At 39.7% G+C, this 20,875-nt stretch overlaps 1 protein-coding gene across 1 annotated transcript in view; it reads right to left on the bottom strand.

Moving 5' to 3' along the window:
* Nucleotides 1–19,876, bottom strand: part of LOC112261276 (E3 ISG15--protein ligase HERC5) — a 31,396-nt gene extending 11,520 nt beyond the window's left edge. The window contains 23 exon segments of the mRNA XM_042315612.1: nt 394–550; nt 8,193–8,292; nt 8,607–8,790; nt 10,212–10,378; nt 10,561–10,701; nt 10,802–10,927; nt 13,948–14,040; nt 14,211–14,321; nt 14,450–14,530; nt 14,626–14,783; nt 14,938–15,130; nt 15,261–15,366; nt 15,471–15,530; nt 16,856–16,974; nt 17,060–17,136; nt 17,275–17,402; nt 17,587–17,620; nt 17,623–17,716; nt 17,908–17,999; nt 18,187–18,408; nt 18,780–18,850; nt 18,979–19,093; nt 19,473–19,876. Of these exon segments, the coding sequence (XP_042171546.1) occupies nt 394–550; nt 8,193–8,292; nt 8,607–8,790; nt 10,212–10,378; nt 10,561–10,701; nt 10,802–10,927; nt 13,948–14,040; nt 14,211–14,321; nt 14,450–14,530; nt 14,626–14,783; nt 14,938–15,130; nt 15,261–15,366; nt 15,471–15,530; nt 16,856–16,974; nt 17,060–17,136; nt 17,275–17,402; nt 17,587–17,620; nt 17,623–17,716; nt 17,908–17,999; nt 18,187–18,408; nt 18,780–18,850; nt 18,979–19,093; nt 19,473–19,701 (2,858 nt within the window). The 5' untranslated portion in view covers nt 19,702–19,876.
* Nucleotides 19,877–20,875: the final 999 nt, after the last annotated feature.

Here is a 20,875-nt window from a genome sequence, read left to right as displayed (position 1 = left end):
AGGGTTCTCCAACGGGTTCTCGTATGGGGACTGCTGAATAACCCTTTTAGGTTTAAGACAGCACCTTTTTTTCTAAGTGTAGTCTAACTGAGGCATGTGGTTATCATAGTTTAGATGGAATGTAGTCTGTGTGAGAGACATCAGTAGGTACAGTACGTTATACCTTTAGTCAGGGCCAAAGAATGGGAATTTCCACAAGCAACCTGTATCACTGTTATCGGCAAGGGCGAAGGTATTGGAACTGGTCTGTGAAAAAAAAGGAGACATCTAGTACATATTGTCTTTGTTAGTGATCAGTGGAATCCAAGAGGGCTCTCATTACTTGACAATGTAAATCATAGATGATATTTCACTATCAAGATCTATTTCATGTTGAAGTGGAGGTTTCCTTGCCTTGGCCTGGGGACTTTGGAGACAGTAGTAGGTGCGATGCCCAACTGTCCCTCACCCCCTGCCCCCCAGGAGTACACCTGTCCTGACGCGCACACAGCAACAGAGTGGTCCTGACCACAAGACACAGAGACCACTGCCCCCAGACCCTCCACTGGGGCTGAAACGGGTAGAACACAGGCACACACACAGGTCTACATCTGTTGTATTCGGTGCATGTGACAAATACAATTTGATTTGATTAGACAACGTTTTATTTGGAAGTCCTGTCTTGTCCCGGGAAGGGTTAAATGCTAGAACATTGATAAGATGTAATTTAATGCATGAAGGAGTTAATCGTCAATTTATCTGAGTCATCTTGAGGATGACGTCAAGTTCGATCCTAGTGTGGATTTTATTGGATTTTTTTTTCTTCATTTCTCTACTTTGGGAGAAACGAAACTGGAACCAAACCATGAGCGCCTATTGTGCAGTAGTTTTATTGAGGGGTGTCAGTTTCTAAAAGTTGTCGTTAAACGCAGCAGAAACGAAACATTATATAATCTGACATTATGAACAATATCACAAAAATATTTGGGGGTAGTGATGAAAAATAATAAACGCATTCAGAGTCAAACAAAACGTACTTTTCCAGTAGCACTTTTTTCAAATTAGCCTACATAAGAATGTGATTATAATCTGCATTTATTCTGCAAATTCTGGCTACATATTCCGATAGCATTCATTGATGTCTTACCTGGTAGTTTTGAATTTATGTTCCTCTGTCTGCCAAGTTGTCCCTTTGAGTTGCGCCCACATGACAGGATCCTGCCATCTACCGTGAGAAATAAAGTGTGTTGCTCCCCGCAAGCAATTTCTGTGACTTTATCAGAGAATATATTCCCTGCTATAGGAACAGACACATTCTCAAAGTTTAGACCAAACTGTCCACTCGAACCGTCTCCCCAGCAAAACATGATGATGTGAAGGTGAAGGTGATGCCTAACGTTACATTAGTAATAACGCAGTCCAACCTGCGCGCGCGCTATGTGCTTGTGGTTAACATTAGTCATCAGCGATCATATTAGCTAGATTGTTTTATGTACAAAATGTTTTGGACCCCACCTGTTTTGAGGCTCACCTGTTTAGCTTTAAAAAATTGTTTAAAAAAATAATTCTTTGCATGTTATTTTGGCATCGGTATGTGTCACATATCAGTTTGCAAACGATGTAAAAATAAAAAACTTTTTTTTTTTTTAAATTGAGTAAAGCCGCATGCAAACATGGTCTCTTTTTTGCTTCCTTAAGTGAGGCAGCTCCAAAATGTGCAGTGCTTTCTGTGGTGGTGGGGCAGCCTGTGGAAAATATGGAGCTGAGGGGTTGGTAATGTTCTCTAGTTGTGCTGTGATTGGCTCAGTGTTCTGTCACTCATGGGGTCACTACATTACGTAGAGCTCGAATATTCAAGCCCCTTAGGTGCTGCCATAGACTTACATTAGAAGTGCCCATCCAAGAAGTCTCAAGGTCATTGGCCACAGAAAAAAATACTTCAAATCACGTTATATCTACCGTAACTATGACTGGACTGATGTCCACATCACACTTTCAAAATCTTAGCTAGCAAGCTAGACAAGCAGTCATCATCATGAATCAAGTCGACAATCAACTGGAAAATCCTTTTCAATCCTTGTAATATGAAGAGAAATTATAGATAAAACGTTCCAGTGCTCATCGCACATTGGACAAAAACATTACACAACAAGTTGGGAATCGCAAATTCAACAATGAATGCTGAGGCGCGACTGCAGCCTCAGGTTCGGTCCCAGGCTGTCACAGCCGGCCGTGACTGGGAGACCCATGGGACGGCACACAATTGGCCCAGTGTCGTCTGGGTTAAGAGAGTGCTTGGTTGACCGGGATTTCCTTGTCTCATCGTGCTCTAGCAACTTCTTGTGGCAGGTCGGGCGCCTGCAAGCTGAGTCAGTCATCAGTACGACTGTGTTTCCTCCGACACATTGGTGCGGCTGGCTTCCAGGTTAAGCGAGCAGTGTGTCAAGAACCAGTGCGGCTTGGCTTGCAGAGTCCCTAGGGGAGTTGCAGTGATGAGACAAGATCGTAACTTCTGGTCCATGGCATTGCATGTGAACCTTTTTTTAAATTGTATTTCATATTACTCCCTTTTTCTTCCCAATTTCGTGATATCCAATTGGTAAAGCTTGAAGACGTTGGCCATGCTGTCAATCCAGCATGACTTCTGCCACATTCAAAATAACTGGAAACCCGGAACTGGGAAATCTCGGACTTCAGTGAGTTCAAGACAGCTGGGAACTCTGAAAAAAGCTACGACTGAGAAAATACGGAAATGTATTTTGAAAGGTCATCCATCTCGGAATTCCAAGTTGGGAACTCTGGCCTCTTTCTAGAGCCCACAAGAAGGACAGCCATGCCACCTTCCTGTTCAAGTGAGCACAGCACAGCAAGGTGAATCCAAAAATGTCTTGTATGTTGCTGCATAAATTATGTAATATGCCAGGGAGATATGTACACTGTAGCTAAGAAAGTAATACTAAGTGTATGTTGTGTAGTAAGATGTTAGTAGCCCATGTAGCTCAACCTAATAATTTGGTCCCTTTCCCCCCTCAGAACTTAGCCTACTGTTCTGACTTGATGGTGCACATGTAGCCTATAGCCTGTTTAAGAAAAATGGAATCATAAAATATTGTAAGAGCTTTCATTGTCTGCTTATATGCCCCCTTTATTTATCCTATGGTTCTGACTTGGTGTGCAGGGAGAATACTGTAAGAATGGCCCATGTTTTGAATTATGTCACTGTACATTTCAAAGTACTGAACAAATAGTTATTTTGACTACGTCCATCCTAGCTCGGATTGCCTCTTATCCACTCGTCGTTCCCTTATGCCATAGTTTGTACATCTCAATTGTCAGTAGAAACCACATTTGTTTAAGCAAGTCAGTCATATCAGCTATGTTTTTTTAAAAGGCAGTAAATTAGGCTGAATGAACTGTTTCGCTGCCAGACAAGGCTCAGCTGATAGCCAGGTGTAGATGTGGTAAGGGTTAACTGCCAGCCCCATTCCGCAAACCTGAAACCCTCTTCCCCAAAGCTAACGACCCAATTTGTGTGTTTTTTTGTCTTACAGTAACATTATAATCCTACTATGGTATTAAGGGCCATTGCCAGGGTCTGAGTTTTAGTGAGGTCTGAAGTTGAAGCTCATTTACTGCATTTCTATACGATTCAAAAACAATCACATTGGTTGCTGTAGCTTAATAAATCTCAGTCGATCTACAAAACACATAGCCTATTAGCTATACAATTAGCCACTACACATTAACTCACAATAACTCAGCACTGGGATTAAAAACTATAATTGCATATGTACAGAGAGATCTGTAAGTCTAGCTGTTAAGAGCATTAAGCCGGTAACAGAAAGGTTGCTGGTTTGAATCCCTGAGCCGGTTAGGTGAAAAATCGGTCAATGTGCCATTAAACAAGTTATTTAATCCTAAACGCTAATCCTTTAATCCTAAAGTGTAACTGAGATGGACTAATTAATTGACATATAACAAGAGGAAAACTGCCAAGTTTAAAAAATGCATGTTATGAATTCTAACAAGTCTTTTTAACCTTTATTTAACTAGGCAAGTCAGTTAAGAACAAATTCTTATTTTCAATTATGGCCTAGGAACAGTGGGTTAACTAACTGCCTTGTTCAGGGGCATAACAACAGATTTGTACCTTATCAGGTCAGAGATTTGAACTTGCAACCTTTCGGTTACTAGTCCAACGCTCTAACCACTAGGCTACCCTGCCACCCTGTGAGACCCAACACAGCACAATTGAAAAATATATGGCAAATAGAAATGAAAATGTGTTGTTTTGCTCACAACCCAATGTAGCTTTCTGTTTTTATGTCATATCAATAGTTTTCATGACCTGCCGTGAGTAACCATGGGTAAACAATAGGTTCATGACCTACCCTGAGTAAACATAGGAAAACAATAGTTTTCATGACCTGCCCTGTGTAACATAGCTGTACAGCTGTGATAAGATTTATTAGGATATGCACAGAGGAATGCAAATATTTACAATGTGATTTCCATCCTAGAGACACAACACATGTTCTATATCTCTCTCTGTCCCTCTCATACACTCAAACCCCTGTCTCCTCCTCCTCTTCCCTCCAGCCAGTCTCTACAGATCCACTGCTTTAGACTAGAGGAGCACAGTACCATGACGGTGTCCAAGGCCTGGACGTTACGCCAGCACTTCCAGGGTTTCCCCCAAGGCTAGTGATTTCCATCTGAGGGAGGAGATGCTGCTGTAGACCAGGGATGGACAGGTGAGGATAGGATAGGATAGACTTTAAAGGGCAATTCCACCACTTTTCAACCTTACTTTCATTATCTGCAGCACAATACCAGTGTGTACATATGTGGAAACGGTGCATTTCTATGTTTTGTAAAAAAATATATATATGTAACATTAAAAAGTTCTACTTGATAACATCATCAAAAGTTTTAAAACAGTGGTTTTCCAACACTGAGATTCGCGGTGATGTGGGGAGCAAGATAATACCTTCCCTCTGGGTAGAACCACATTGCAACAGATTTGTATATATATTTGTATATATATATATATATATATATATATATATATATATACACACACATATATATATATATACACACATATATATATCACTGTATTTACCCCAAAAATATATGGGGTTTGGAAATGATGCAGACAACTACATTGACTGAAGCCTCAATCTATCAGCAATATTAAAGCTGATCTTATTTTCATTTGTCCTCTAATGTAGCTACAGCCCTGATGCTATTGTATTTCATTCTGTTACGTAGAATACTATCACGTGATCTTGCAGACATTGATTCAGTTTTGATCTAACTTTATTAAACACGCACTATTCACCGGAGTATCCTGTTCTCTGGGCAGCCAAACTGTAGCAGAGGCTGTGTGTAAGGTAGATAATTACGCACATGCTCAGAATCTTCGGACCTTTAGCTACCAGGAAAAGTTTTTTTTTGTCAAGATGGAATATCCTACAGTTTTTGTCAGAATTTACTAGAATTTCACTTTTCGTAAGGGATTAGGAGAATTTACACAGCAAATTAGGATAATTAATGTAGCAGATTAGGAGAATTAGGTTAAGGATAGAAAAAGGGTTAAGGTTAGCTAAAATTCAAACATTTCCGAAAGAGGGTTCTTAAGAATTCATACCCACAGCCAATCTGTAAAGAGATAAAGAGCTCTCAATTTACTCCACTGTTTGATCATTAAAGTATGATTGGCTTTCATTGATGTAGTTCATAATTATTTGACCAATCAACAGCACATTAGGCTACGAGGGGTCCCGAGGAGGCGTAAATGTTTCTATTAACAGTGGTTTCACTGGAAAAAACATTAAGCATTTATGAAAGTTTATATTTATAAAGACTGCTCTTAATGTCGGAATATTTTCAGTTGTTAGCTCTGAATGTGCTTCATTGACTAAATAAAATCATAATATTGACAGACGTAGATAAAAACAAACTGCTAGGCTACTAGTAACATGCTTCCAATTTCAAACATCTCCAAACACATCACAGTGGGTGATAGCATGGAGAAGCTTCTCCTGTAGTGTGTCGATACTGCTGTAGTTAGGGAGGCATAACGTCACAGAGCAGGTTTGTGCTTTCGGATAATATTCATCAGCGTCAGTGCTGCCCAAAGACGTGATTTGCATCTGCAGTTTGGAGAGACTTCGTCCTCTGGGCAGTCTGTCCGTTCCAGTCAGAAAAGCTAGAAGTTAGAAATGAGAGGAGAAGAATGATAAACTGACCAAGCATTTGTGGAGTGCTACAATGATTTACTTAAAGGGGCAATCAGCAGTTGAAACAATAACAAAGCATCCTCTCCGCCAATGTGTCGGTATAAAGCTGAAGGAAGGGAGAAATTTAACCACCCTCAAATTCATAGACAGAGCTATGGATGAAAGGACTGACCATCCAAAATAGTTTTAACCATGTTTTGAGGCTATAAAAGTGTTTACCTTAACTTTGTTTACAAACATTGGAGAAAAACAAGCTTATATTTTGGGTTCTGATGGGGTACGCCAATGAGGAACTAATAAGGTACAGTTGAAGTCGGAAGTTAACATACACTTAGGTTGGAGTCATTAAAACGCGTTTCTCAACCACTTCACAAATTTCTTGTTAAACTATAGTTGTGGCAAGTCAGTTAGGACATCTAGTTTGTGCATGACATAAGTAATTTTTCCAACAATTGTTTACAGACAGATTATTTCACTGTATCACAATTCCAGTGAGTCAGAAGTTTGCATACAGTAAGTTGACTGTGCCTTTAAATACTTTAAAAATTCCAGAAAATTATGTCATGGCTTTAGAAGCTTCTGATGGGCTAATTGACATCATTTGAGTCAATTGGAGGTGTACCTGTGAAGGTATTTCAAGGCCTACCTTCAAACTCAGTGCCTCTTTTCTTGACATCATAGGAAAAGCAAAAGAAATCAGCCAAGACCTCAGAAAATAAATTGTAGACCTCCACAAGGCTGGTTCCTCATTGGGAACAATTTCCAAATGCCTGAAGGTACCACATTCATCTGTACCAACAATAGTACGCAAGTATAAACACCATGGGACCACGCAGCCGTCAAACCGCTCAGGAAGAAGACGCGCTCTGTCCCCTAGAGATGAACATACTTTGGTGCAAAAAGTGCAAATCAATCCCAGAACATCAGCAAAGGATCTTGTGAAGATGCTGGAGGAAACAGGTACAAAAGTATCTATATCCACAGTAAAACAAGTCCTATATCGACATAACCTGAAAGGCCGCTCAGCAAGGAAGAAGCCACTGTTCCAAAACAGCCATAAAAAAGCCAGACTATGGTTTGCAACTGCACATGGGGACAAAGATCTTACTTTTTGGAGAAATGTCCTCTGGTGTGATGAAACAAAAATAGAACTGTTTGGACATAATGACCATCGTTATGTTTGGAGGAAAAAGGGGGAGACTTGCAAGCCGAAGAACACCATCCCAACCGTGAAGTACGGGGGTGGCAGCATCATGTTGTGGGGGTGCTTTGCTGCAGGAGGGACTGGTGCACTTCACAAAATAGATGGCATCATGAGGAAGGAACATTATGGGGATATATTGAAGCAACATCTCAAGACATCAGTCAGGAAGTTAAAGCTTGGTCGCAAATGGGTCTTCCAAATGGATAATGACCGCAAGCATACTTCCAAAGTTGTGGCAAAATGTCTTAAGGACAACAAAGTCAAGGTATTGGAGTGGCAATCACAAAGCCCTGACCTCAATCCTATAGAAAATGTGTGGGCAGAACTGAAAAAGCTTGAGCGAGCAAGGAGGCCTACAAACCTGACTCAGTTACACCAGCTCTGTCAGGAGGAATGGGCCAAAATTCACCCAACTTATTGTGGGAAGCTTGTGGAAGGCTACCCAAAACATTTGACCCAAGTTAAACAATTTAAAGGCAATGCAACCAAATACTAACTGAGTGTATGTAAACTTCTGACAAACTGGGAATGTGATGAAAGAAATAAAAGCTGAAATAAAATCACAACTATTATTCTGACATTTCACATTCTTAAAATAAAAGTGGTGATCCTAACTGACCTAAGACAGGGAATTTTTACAAGGATTAAATGTCAGGAATTGTGAGGATCAATGGGTACATTCATTTGTAAGTCCAAAAATGGATGTAGCAACTGCAGATTGCCCCATTGAAGTTAGTTAATCATAAGTGTGTTAATTAACTCACTTAAGAACTTCTTCTTTTCCTCCTCTGAGAACTCTGTGAAAACCCTCCAGAAGTTCTGGATGATGTCATCTGTGGGCCTATATCCTTGATAGTTGGCATTCTGTTATTGCAGAGAAAAACATAACGAAACAACTGCATGTACAATAGACCACACCACCACCACACCACTATTATAGCCATAGACTGTATAGCCCAAACAGGATGGGACCAGATTTAACCACGGGACCATAGAGCTGCTAGTCTGGTTACCATCTCTGTTCAGCTATTACATTCTACTCCTTGCCACTCATGTCATTTGGAGTGGAATGTTAGCTAAAAAGTCTGGTACTCTGACTACAGAGCTGCTATATAGGCTACCATACATGTATTTCAAATTATAGTTATTATTACATATCTAAACAGGTAGAATTTGACCTCTCTCAACTTGTCCCACTCGTAGTTGTCATCTCCTTGTAGAAGTGTCATCAGCTCCTCAGGTAGAAACATCCTCCATGCCTGTGTAGGGCAGCCTTTGTGGAAGCCTCTCTCAAAGTCTGCAAACTGAATCTGCACCGACTTGTTGAGCTTCATGTCAACATAAAAGTCAACATATTTCTTCCTGTGAATGATATATGGCAAACCAATGTTTGTTTATGAGTATAGAACACATCCTGTGGAATCCTTTTGTTAATTCAAGAGATTCATAAATTGATAAATCATCAAATATACCTGTTGACCATGGTAACTGGGAGCTCCTCTCCATTTGGTATCAGTTCTTGCCCTTTGTCCTTCAAAACACACCAAAGATTAGTACTGCATCAGCTGGGGTTACCTGTGTAGGCTACCAAAAACGGCTAAAGGTATCAATTCTCTCTTACCATGAAAACCAAATCCAGCGCTTCAACAACCTCCTCATCTTCATCCAACACATACTGCAAGCCACTAATTTGAAACAAACAAACAGTAGAAATGTGATATGAGGAGATAATAGTATATCTGCAAAACAACTACACTGTTAAAATTATGTGCTTTGTTACACCCAAACTAGTGGCAACTGAGCTGCCACCAACTTGAAGAAGACAAAACCTTAATTTTGCAGGAGTATTGAAACATCGTGAAATGTTTTGGTTATCCTCATGAAAGATACCTACATTTTAAGAAACATATTAAGTTGGATTTATTCATACATTATTTTGGTAAAATGACATTAACAAATCATTGAAACGACTTGCATTCATTTAAAAAAAAAAAAGAAAAGTTTTTGGGGGGGTATTTTTACACTTTATTGAGACAGTTATGAAATGACAGGGGAGATACAGATAGGTGGGAGAAACAGATTGAAGGGTTGGAGCGGGGAATTTAACCCCGGTCTTTGATGGGGAGAGGGGTGACATGTCTGGGCCAGGTACGTTATCGCTAGACATGGGCTCTGCACGACTTGCATTCATTTTTATAAAGTATATGTTGGTCTTTTTGTTGTCAATTTCAATTCACCTCAGAATAATTTCTTACAGTGTGGCTGCGTAGTTGAGTGGGTAAAATTCCAACGAAATGTACCTTACTGCCCTTACTGTTTCTAACCTGTCTAAATAAAGCATTGAAAAAAAGAATTCCACAAAAAATTATTCTCCATGGGCCCTTATCATCAATCAATATTGATGAACCAGTGAACCAGTGATTGTATGAGAAACATAGTTTTTGTGTTTTGATGCTTCCTTTTACATGCATTGAAACCCTAAAAAGTGTTTTCACAACATTCCCTTAAAAACACAAATATTCAGGTTGAAAAACCACTTTGGGTGTTTCAGAGTACTTCATTTCTGTTTTAAAACACATTCTGTGCATCAAAACACTTCCCTTGGGTTTACATTCAAACCCCCTCGAAACACCAGATCTCATCTTAGGTGCACTACTTTTCCTGGTTTCATGACACAATCATGGTGTTTTGAGACTTTCTACTTTTACACTGTTCTGTAGCAGCAGTTGAAGAGATGAACATATATTATGGGCCCCTCTTCTTTTTCAGCAGAATAATTGTACCTTGCTTCAGTTGGAGACAGCTCTTTAAGGTCATCCAATGTTGGAGTCAGACCCAGAAGCTTCTTGAAGAGAGCCAGAGGGAAGCAGAGGTTCAGAACACACTGATTATACAGTGCCTTCCCACAGAGCAGCCCAAGTAAGTAGAATTCATCAGTGATACCGCCGTCCTATGGATAAAAATAAATAAATACAATGCCACAAGCCATTAAATATTACAAATATTTTATAGTATAATAACACTACCATAATTGGCATTTCTAAGAATGGATATTTCTAAGTTAGTAAATTAAATTGTGGGGAAATAGTGAGTTAAATCTGGGAACAATATGGAACTGAATATGGAACGTACATCTGTTGTGAGCCATGCTAGTCCAGACTCGTAAACCTCCAGTGTCTTTGGTTGCATTGTGAGAAGTTCCCTCCCCAGGAGGCTGAAGAATTCCAGTGAAACACCACCTTCATCCACACCATTCTCTGCTTGAAACGTCACCTGGAGACAAAAACAGTTTAGAGCACTTGAGATGATAAATCTAAATAGTCACACAGAAAGCTACCACATTCTCCAAAATACAGAAAAGCAGAACACTTACCTTTAAAGCCACCATGTGGCAAATCATTTTTCGCAGTTGCTGAAAGGTATCATCCAGAAGTGTTTCCCGAGCCACCTTTAGGGTGTCGTCACAAAACCAACCGTATTCGATGTCCTCATGACAATCCTTGGATAAGATTATTAAAAGGTATGTGAATATTAGTGAAAACTCTTTGGCAGAACAGCAAAATATTAACATTTTTGAAAATTAAATTTGCCTTGTGCCCAGCAACTTCAATCTGGATAATGTCTAACATACACTGTAAAAAAAAAGGTGGCATGGCACTGTTCTTTGTCTTAAGTGCTCTATTCAATTTGTCTGAAATCAAATAACGAATTTGACAGATCAATGTGATTTTTGAATTGAATGAAAGCGTCTAAATTGCTTTCAACACCTCATAGCAGTGGGCGCAATGTATCGGTGGCAGCCTATCAGATGAGTTGGAGGGGTGGACTATTGGGGTCGTGACTTTCAGATTGTCATTCCATGTCATTTGTTCAACCTCTTAAGGATTGGACCCTTTTTAAAAATGTTGCCTAAAATGACAAACCCAAATCTAACTGCCTGTAGCTCAGGACCTGAAGCACGGATATGCATATTCTTAATACCATTTGAAAGGAAACACTTTGAAGTTGGTGAAATGAATGTAGGAGAATATAACACATTAGATCTGGTGAAAGATAATACAAAGAAAAAAACATGGGTTTTCCTTTGTTGTTGTTGTTGTTCCATCATCTTTGAAATGCAAGACACAGCAGGGGTAAAAACTGTACAACCCAGTTCCTACATTTGAATATAAAAATGTATGGGGGGTTGTCCCGTAGAGGTTAATGGTCATACTGTATGTTCACTGCCAGCACTGAATCTTAAATGAGATCCATGTAAGTACTGTTTTAGTAAAGAGTTTAGAAAGATTTCTATTAATGAGATGGTCACCATTTGGTTACAATATTGTTACCAGTTAATGTGAAAGTGTTTGGAGTCATTTTTCCATGTTATGGAACCATCTTAATATCTTGATTAACAGGACAGGGATTTAATTGCTTGTAACCCAAGTGAAGAAATTTGGATAGGTAATTCCAACATGATAAAATGGGTTATATATACACTCAGTCAAAAGTTTGGACACACCTACTCATTCAAGGTTTTTTCTTTATTTGGACTATTTTCTACATTGTAGAATAATAGTGAAGACATCAAAACTATGAAATAACACATATGGAATCATGTAGTAACCAAAAAAGTATTAAACAAATCAAAATATATTTGATATTTGAGATTCTTCAAAGTAGCCACCCTTTGCCTTGATGGCAGCTTTGCACACTCTTGGCATTCTCTCAACCAGCTTCATGAGGTAGTCACCTGGAATGCATTTCAATTAATAGGTGTGCCTTGTTAAAAGTTAATTTGTGGAATATCTTGAGTCAATCATTTGTGACAAGGTAGGGGTGGTATACAGAAGATAGCCCTATTTGGTAAAAGACCAAGTACATTATGACAAGAACAGCTCAAATAAGCAAAAAGAAACTACAATCCATCATTACTTTGAGACAAAGGTCAGTCAATGCGGACGATTTCAAGAACTTTCAAAGTTTCTTCAAATGCAGTCGCAAAAACCATCAAGCGCTATGATGAACCTGGGTCTCATGAGGACCGCCACAGAAAAGGAAGATCCAGAGTTACCTCTGCTGCAGAGGATCAGTTCATTAGAGTTAACTGCACCTCATATTGCAGCCCAAATAAATGCTTCACAGAGTTCAAATAACAGACACATCTCAACATCAACTGTTCAGAGTAGACTCATGGTCGAATTGTTGCAAAGAAACCACTACTAAAAAGAAGAGACTTGCTTGGGACATTAGACCGGTGGAAATCTGTCTTTTGGTCTGATGAGTCCAAATTTGAGATTTTTTTGTCCCAACCACAGTGTCTTTGTGAGATGCAGACTAGGTGAAAGGATGATCTCCGCATGTGTGGTTCCCACCGTGAAGCATGGAGGAGGAGGTGTGATAGTGCTTTGCTGGTGACACTGTCAGTGATTTATTTCTAATTCAAGGCACACTTAACCAGCATTGCTACCACAGCATTCTGCAGCGATACGCCATCCCATCTGGTTTGAGCTTAGTGGGACTAGCATTTGTTTTTCAACAGGACAATGACCAAACACACCTCCAGGCTGTGAAGGGCTATTTTACCAAGAAGGAGAGTGATGGAGTTGCTGCATCAGATTGTCAGGATTTGGCCAGGATTGTTCAGGTTTTGGTCACTAGATGCCCCCATTGTGCTTTTTTGACCCTTTTGTTTTTCCCTTGTTCTAGTTATTAGTTGCACCTGTGCCTCATTTCCCTTGAATCTATTTAAACCCTTGGTGTTCCTCAGTTCTTTGCTCTGTGTTTGTATGTTAGCACCCAGCCATGCTGTGAACTTTTGTGTCTCTAGTTGGATTTTCTTGAGGTACTCTGGTTTTGTTCTTGTTTATTTTTGATTATTCTTTTGAGGTTTGTTTTTTCCCTGCTGTTCTTACAACTTTGTGAATTTTCCTTGTGTCTTGGAGGATATACATTTCTTCTCTTGGAATTACTTTTGACGTTGTGGATTTATATTTTTGCCTGAAGATCTTTTTTCTTTATTAAATCACCGTCTCTAGTACTGCTCTGTCTGCCTCGTCTTCTGGGTTCTGCCGAGAGTGTGCAAAGCTGTCTTCAAGGCAAAGGATGGCTACTTTAAAGAATCTAAAATATATTTTGATTTGTTTAACACTTTTTTTGACATATGATTCCATATGTGTTATTTCGTAGTTTTGATGTCTTCACTTATATTCTATAATGTAGAAAAATAAAGAAAAACACTTGGAATGAATAGGTGTCCAAACTTTTTTTTTATGTTAGTGAGTATTTGTGATTTATTAGGTTTAACCAAAGAGGAAAAGTAAGTTGAGTGTTGAAATAGGTTGCAACTTGAAATATAGGTTTCTTAATAATCAAATATAACAGTTAAATTAAGTCATGTATTTGGTTTCAACTAATGTTGTTTTTTTTCAATTGAGAAAACATGACTCATTTACTTCTAACCAGTTGATGCAATTTTTTTAGGTTGATCAAAAGTAATTTTTTTACAGTGTAGTTTAAAAAAATGCAGGTACTTACTTTGATCTGATCAAATTCATACATCCACACTGTACATTTGGCTTCAGTGTCCAGGATACAGGGGTAGTCCTTCAGGAGGCATAATATGTTATCCTAAAGTGCAAAATGTAAAGGGATTTTACACTCAAAATACAACCTAGTGTAATTTCCCAACTACCTTGGCTGTAGTCGATTCCCCAAAACAGTTTTCAATATATATATTGTTTACGTAGGCATTTGTTACGTTAAAATACAAATGTTTCTAGTGATAGAAAATAACATACCTTATAACATTCTATTTTGCTCAATATCATCTCACTTTCAATCCAATATGTGTCATCCTCTCCTGAGATATCCCAGCCCAGCTCTCTCAGTTCTGAATTTAAGTCTTGTACCTGAGTTTGGATAGAGGTGATAGTAGACATTATGCATTGCATTGCAGGACCTGAAATATAACATTGCATGGTTTTTCATTAAATGATTGTTGCAGAAATGTGTATGAAATGCACTGTATTGTACAAACCAGCTTAGACTGAAAGAGAGAACTAATTTTGTTGATATGGAAAGTGTCAACTGTAATTCTTCTGTATCTCTTGCTGTTCGCCTACATGCAAGAGAGAATATTGATATGCAGTGCAGTGAACATTTAAAATGATTTGTGGCCATGAGCAATATTTGAAATGATCAAGTAATACCCACATCATAAAGCCTTTTCAGAACCCCAAAAGTCTTCTTTAATGATTTTCTATGATCACATCGTTTGACTGCCATCTGCTGAAGGTACTCTGCAGACACGGAGTGGAATGCTTTCACCACGGTTCGGAAGAAGGAATCTGACAGTGTCGACCATAGGCCCTCTGTTGGAATTAGCCTGGAGTTTAGTTGATACAAGAGCACACAGATGACCTCATGTATCTAAAAAAAAGAGACTAGAATAGAAGAAAATAGAAGAGAATAGAAGAGAGGAAAATAAAAGACAAGACTTGATGTATTGATGGATGGTGACTTTACCAAGGACCTGGAGCTTGTCTGCGTTCAGTCTGAGGATGGCAGCAGCGAAGGCCTCAGTAATGTCTATGCCACGTTGTTGTTTTAGGAGAACCCTCAGGAGCTCAGGGATGATGAGGTACACCCTCAGACCCTCCACCCCAATGGGATCCTTACTCAGGGAGGGAAGGAGAATGCGATGGACAACATCTTCAACCTAGAACCATGACAGGAGTGCTTGTGGGTCACAACTAAATGACTTAAGTGGTCAAATTGAATATCAAGGACAACAAACAGAAGTATTGAAAATAAGTATCTGATCATAAAGATAATAAATGACATGATACCTCAGCCAGAACTTTGTCCTTTTCTGCAAGCCTTTGAAAAGCCATTCGGGCGAGTGACAAGTCCAGGCCAGAGTGCTTCATTGAGGTTTGGTAGTGTTTATCATGACTAGAGTAACAAGACCAAGAAATACTATTAAATATGCAACAAAAAAACAATAAAAGTATTCAATAATGTGATAAAACATTCATGGATAGGCAGTGAGTTTTTACCTTTTGTCCAGGAAGCTCCCATTTAAACATGATGCAGAAGAGAACGTTTTTGTGATTTCCCTGAAAATAAAAGTGAAGAATCTTATAGTTCAGTGTATGTAAGTTCCTGAGTTCTTCATCTTTTCAGTAGTTGTTTTGTGTCACTGACTCATGTATGTTTGTGTTGCCTTGTCGAATTATCAACCATCCTGAGTTGTTTATTTGTATTGATCCTGGGGACGAGGTTAATTTGTATCATACACTATATATACAAAAGTATGTGGACACCCCTTCAAATGAGTGGATTTGGCTATTTCAGCCACACTGGTTACTGACAGATGTATAAAATCGAACACACAGCCATGTAATCTCCATAGACAAACACTGGCAGTAGAATCACCTGACTGAAGAGCTCAGTGACTTTCAACGTTTCACTGTCAGAGGATGCCACCTTTCCAACAAGTCAGTTCGTCAAATTTCTGCCCTGCTACAGCTTCCACGGTCAACTGTAAACGCTGTTATTGTGAAGTGGAAACGTCTAGGAGCAACAACGGCTCAGCCACGAAGTGGTAGGCCACACAAGCTCACAGAATGGGACTGCTGAAGTGCGTAAAAAAAAATATATGCTCTCGGTTGCAACACTCACTACCGAGTTCCAAACTGCCTCTGGAAGCAACCTCAGCACAAGAACTGTTCGTCGGGAGCTTCATGAAATGGGTTTCCATGGCCGAGCAGCCGCATAGCATGTGCAATGCCAAGCATCAGCTGGAGTGGTGTAAAGCTCGCCACCAATGGACTCTGGAGCAGTGGAAACACGCTTTCTGGAGTGATGAATCACACTTCACCATCTGGCAGTCCGACGGACTAGTCTGGTTTTGGCGGATGCCAGGAGAACACTACCTGCCCGAATGCATAGTGCCAACTGTGGTTTGGACTAGGCCCCTTAGTTCCAGTAAAGGGAAATCTTAATGCTACAGCATACAATTCTAGACGACTTTGTGCTTCCAACTTTGTGGAAAGCCCTTTCGTGTTTCAGCATGGCAATGCCCCCATGCACAAAGCGAGGTCCATACAGAAATGGTGTCGAGATCAGTGTGTAAGAACTTGTCTGGCCTGCACAGAGCCCTAACCTCAACCCCATCGAACAACTTTGGGATGAATTGGAACGCCGACTGGGAGCCAGGCCTAATCGCCCAACATCAGTAACCGAACTCACTAATGCTCTTGTGGCTGAAGGAAGCAAGTCCCAAAGCAATGTTCCAACATCTAGTGGAAATCCTTCCCAGAAAAATGGAGGCTGTTATAGCAGTAAAGGGGGTACAAACTCCATATTAATGCCCATGATTTTGGAATGAGATGTTCGACCAGCAGGTGCCCACATACTTTTTGTCATGTGGGGTACTTACTTCTGTATTTTCTCCCATGATTTTGAGTCGCATTGCAAGATCCATCTGTCAATGACGTCATTGTCTAATGTTTGAATAATTTTTTCAACACGGGAGTCATTCATCCCTTTTCCTGATTCCTGTAATAACAATTTGACGTAGTGTATAAAAACAATCTTGAATACTAAGGACTCACTCAGAACAAACTATCTGTAAATGCAATACCTTAGCGGAACTGCACACGGCAAAAGAATGGTTTCCTCCAGCAAAGGTTTGTTCAATTTGCTGGTCATCAATGTGGTCTGAAAGTTACCCAAAACAGTTAGGGTGTTATAAACCTGTTATTTTATCATTTCATAGAGACCAACATTTCTGCCTAAGTACTGTATTGCATTTTAATTAGGTCACATTATGCAGAGGAAAATAAATGATTTAACTACCCTGTGGTAGCTGTACTGGCAGAGGCACAGACTGATCCATCTTGACTCCATTTCCCAGCTGCCCTTGCTCTCCACGCCCAAATGAGTAGATCTTTTTGAAGGAGCCCACAAACGCCAATGTGTGGTTTCTAATTTGACAAACAGGATTGTAGGTCAAGGAAAAATCACAAATCAACTGTGATCCCTAAGAATGGATATATCTAATAATATTCCCAGTGACACTCCAAGCTACATCCATTGATCTTTGTGTGACTATGTATGATTGTACAGAGATTCACATGACTTATATCAATCAATCTAGTAACTACATACCTTCCACAGGCTATCTGGGTCACCTTTGCCCCCAGAGTTCGGCCACCAGTCGAGGTCGTAGTTCATTTCTGAGAGTGTTGTGTCCAAGCTGTCCATATCGACCCGAGCCAAATGTGAACACGAAACCTCCCTAGAACAAAAGCCATTCACACAGTTATCATGAGGATGTGTTCGGCTCCTGTTGTTGATATGAATGTTTCTCCTGTATGTGATGCTAACCAGCAAGACATCATTGGTCCAAACATTCTTTAGATCTTAATGGTACTGGGAGAATAAACATACTATCAGTTGGAAATATTGTTGTGTAAAAAACGTCAGAACCTTTGTCAGAACAGCAGTATGCTCCCCTCCACAGGAAACAGCAACGGTCTTCTTTAGATTCAGGCAATCAACAGGAGCTGGAGCAGGTCTGTCTGTAGAAAATAGAAAATAGATTTCACCTATTTTTTTTTCTTCCTTGCTCATCTTTTTTTTTGGACTAAATAATGATAATGATTTCATACTGTCTGCTTCAAACATATCAAATGTACTCCTTTTCTTTAAAACATACCAACTATTAATGAAAGAGATATTATTTTATAATATTTGTGTATACAGTACCTATTGTGTCCCCCAGTCCCAGCTGCCCGGCGCTGTTCTTGCCCCAGCCGAACACAGCTCCAGAGAGGGACAGGGCGAAGCTGTGGTCTCCCCCAGCGGTGATCTGAGCCAGGGGGATCCCTGACAGAGACTTGACAGGCTGGGGAGACGAGGTGCTGGGCTCTCCCTTCCCCAAACCCAGCTGTCCCCTGGAGTTCTGGCCCCACGTGAACACTTTACCATCTAATGGAAGGTCAAATAATATCTGTACATTGGAAAATCTCATAGGACACGTGCTGCATTGTTAGAGTATGTAATAAATGTAGTTTTATTTCTAATGTCTATTGTGAACCTTCTCAAACTGATTTAGTTTATTATCACCCTTTATTTCTGCACTATGAACTTGAAGGCATGTCCCAATAAAACATCTCGATTTTATCATTAAAACCTCCATTTATTTTTTTTATTGTTTTGACAGTGTGTGGGTCTCCATCTCTTCCAGTATCTATGTACCTGGAACAGAGACTATTTGGTATAAAGGACATTCAAAGAGCACAGACAGCCTCCTATCATATCCCGTCTCAAACTGAGTGATTTAGAATGTGATTGTTTACCTTGGGTTAGTGCAATGGAATGGTGGTCTCCACATGCAACTTGAATTACCTGATTCAAGTTACCCACTGGTCTGAGAAAACACAAGAGAAACAGACAGACCAAAAGTGACTATTTCAATATGTTCAGTTGATAAAATTGACAGATGCATCAAAACATTGTGTGAGTAGGCCGAAATAGTGATGTGTCATTCTGTCCTACCTGGGATCATTGGAGGCAGAGGTAAGACAAAAAACTCTGCCCTCCTCAGACAGTAAAACAACATGGGCATCTCCGCAACTCAGAGCCAGAATCTTCTCCCTGCACTCCACACCCTCTATACAAATCAAATAGAAATCAAATATTTTTAAAAGGTCCAATGCAGCCATTTTTATCTCAACATCAAATCATTTCTCGGTGACAATTAAGTACCTTACTCAATGTTTTCAATAAAAAAATAATAATAAACTTCCTAGCAAAGAGCAATTTCTCAAACAAGAATTTGTCCAGGACTGTTTGGGAGTGGTCTGAGTGGGGATGGGAACACTGAAAACTCTTTTGTTTCCAGGTAGAACGCATTTGGGTTCTACATGGAACCCAAAAATATTGTACCTGGAACCCAAAAGGGTATTCCTATGGGGCCAGCTGATGAACCCCTTTGGAACCCTTTTTTCTATGTATGGTGTTGCGGGAAAACATATAGGAAAGGTACTTACTCAGTTTCCATGTGACCCTTTTCCCATCTTTATACTCGTGTATCCTGCAAGCGAATGACACTTTCCCATTACTCCTGATAAACGCGACCACTTTATTACCCGCGGACAGATGCGCAATTGGAGATTTCGTGAGTATGACATTTAGGCAACTATCCGTGTTCGCCTTTACCAAACCATTCGACTTTACTAAACCGAAGCCATCACGGCTGTTCTCTCCCCACGAAAACATTGTCAATGTGTTATTATTGTCGCCTTCTAAACGTATCAATAATCAGCTAATCTTGATGGTCAGAGCAGTCTTTCTGTGCCCTGTGAGTCAGTGCGTTCTGAAGGGGAAAAGGGATTAACGCGACCATATGCAATAACAGCAAGGAACGAAAACGAAACTTGAGTTTACATTTTTCTACAAACAGAAACTTATGCCACAATGGGAATGGCCTGAGAAAACGAGACAGGAGCCAGGTAAAGTATTTTAATCAAACAAACACCCCAGCTAGCACATTTGGATCCTTGGAAGTTGTGGGGACATGCGTTTTTTTGTTTCCCATTGGTTCTGGAGATGAAGCCATACGTTTCCTGACGGTTAAAAAGGAAAATATTTTGGACATTCTGAGAATGGAAGTAAAAATATTGCCTGTTCTGGGGACTTACATTTCTAGGTTGCAGGGAGGTTATTCTATGGTTCCCTGGAAGTTTTCCTGGGGTGTCTTATTACCCGAGAACAGGTTATTTGAGGGTAATAAAATGTCCTGAGACTGTTTCAATAACACTGCTAGTTTAGATTAACTGTTTTGAACTCCAAGCACAATTCATTTGCTTAGGCATTAATCATGCAAACCCATGGAGCAAGCATGCCATGTTTTTTTTAAACTCATAGAAAGCTGTTCATTTTAGTCTATTCAAACAGACCATTTCAAAGGAAATAAGCACTCATTAAGATCAGGTGTGGCCATTAAGTGGTTGCAGCCAACACACCCGAACACACTTAAGATAGAGGATAGAGAATTTTGTTGATGCTCAGAAAGGAATATGTTTTTAAATAACATTCAAAGGATGTTGAAAGAATGTTATGTTTTCATGGCAGTTTTTTTAATGTTCTGAGAACATTACTTTAAATAGAACATGAGAAAACCTGCAGAAAACGTTATGCTGATGTCCTCTGGTTCTCTGAACAATTTGAGAACATTCATTTAAATAGAACCCTGAGGAAACGTTATGGGAAGGTTGTATGCAAAATAACCATAGGACAACCACCCTCTCACCAAGCTCTAAGAAACATATGGTTCTCAGAATGTTATGCACGTTGTAGGAGAAACCACACCACTGCTCTGCATCGAAGTGCTGACAGCAGTTCCCATTGATAAAAGAAAACACTGAGGTGAACTAATCATCTCTATTTATTA

This window comes from Oncorhynchus tshawytscha, unplaced genomic scaffold (assembly GCF_018296145.1).
Source record: "Oncorhynchus tshawytscha isolate Ot180627B unplaced genomic scaffold, Otsh_v2.0 Un_contig_4718_pilon_pilon, whole genome shotgun sequence".
NCBI classification, from domain to species: Eukaryota; Metazoa; Chordata; class Actinopteri; order Salmoniformes; family Salmonidae; genus Oncorhynchus; species Oncorhynchus tshawytscha.
The sequence above is the reverse complement of the archived record's forward strand: the minus strand, read 5'-3'. Positions and strand labels throughout refer to the sequence as shown.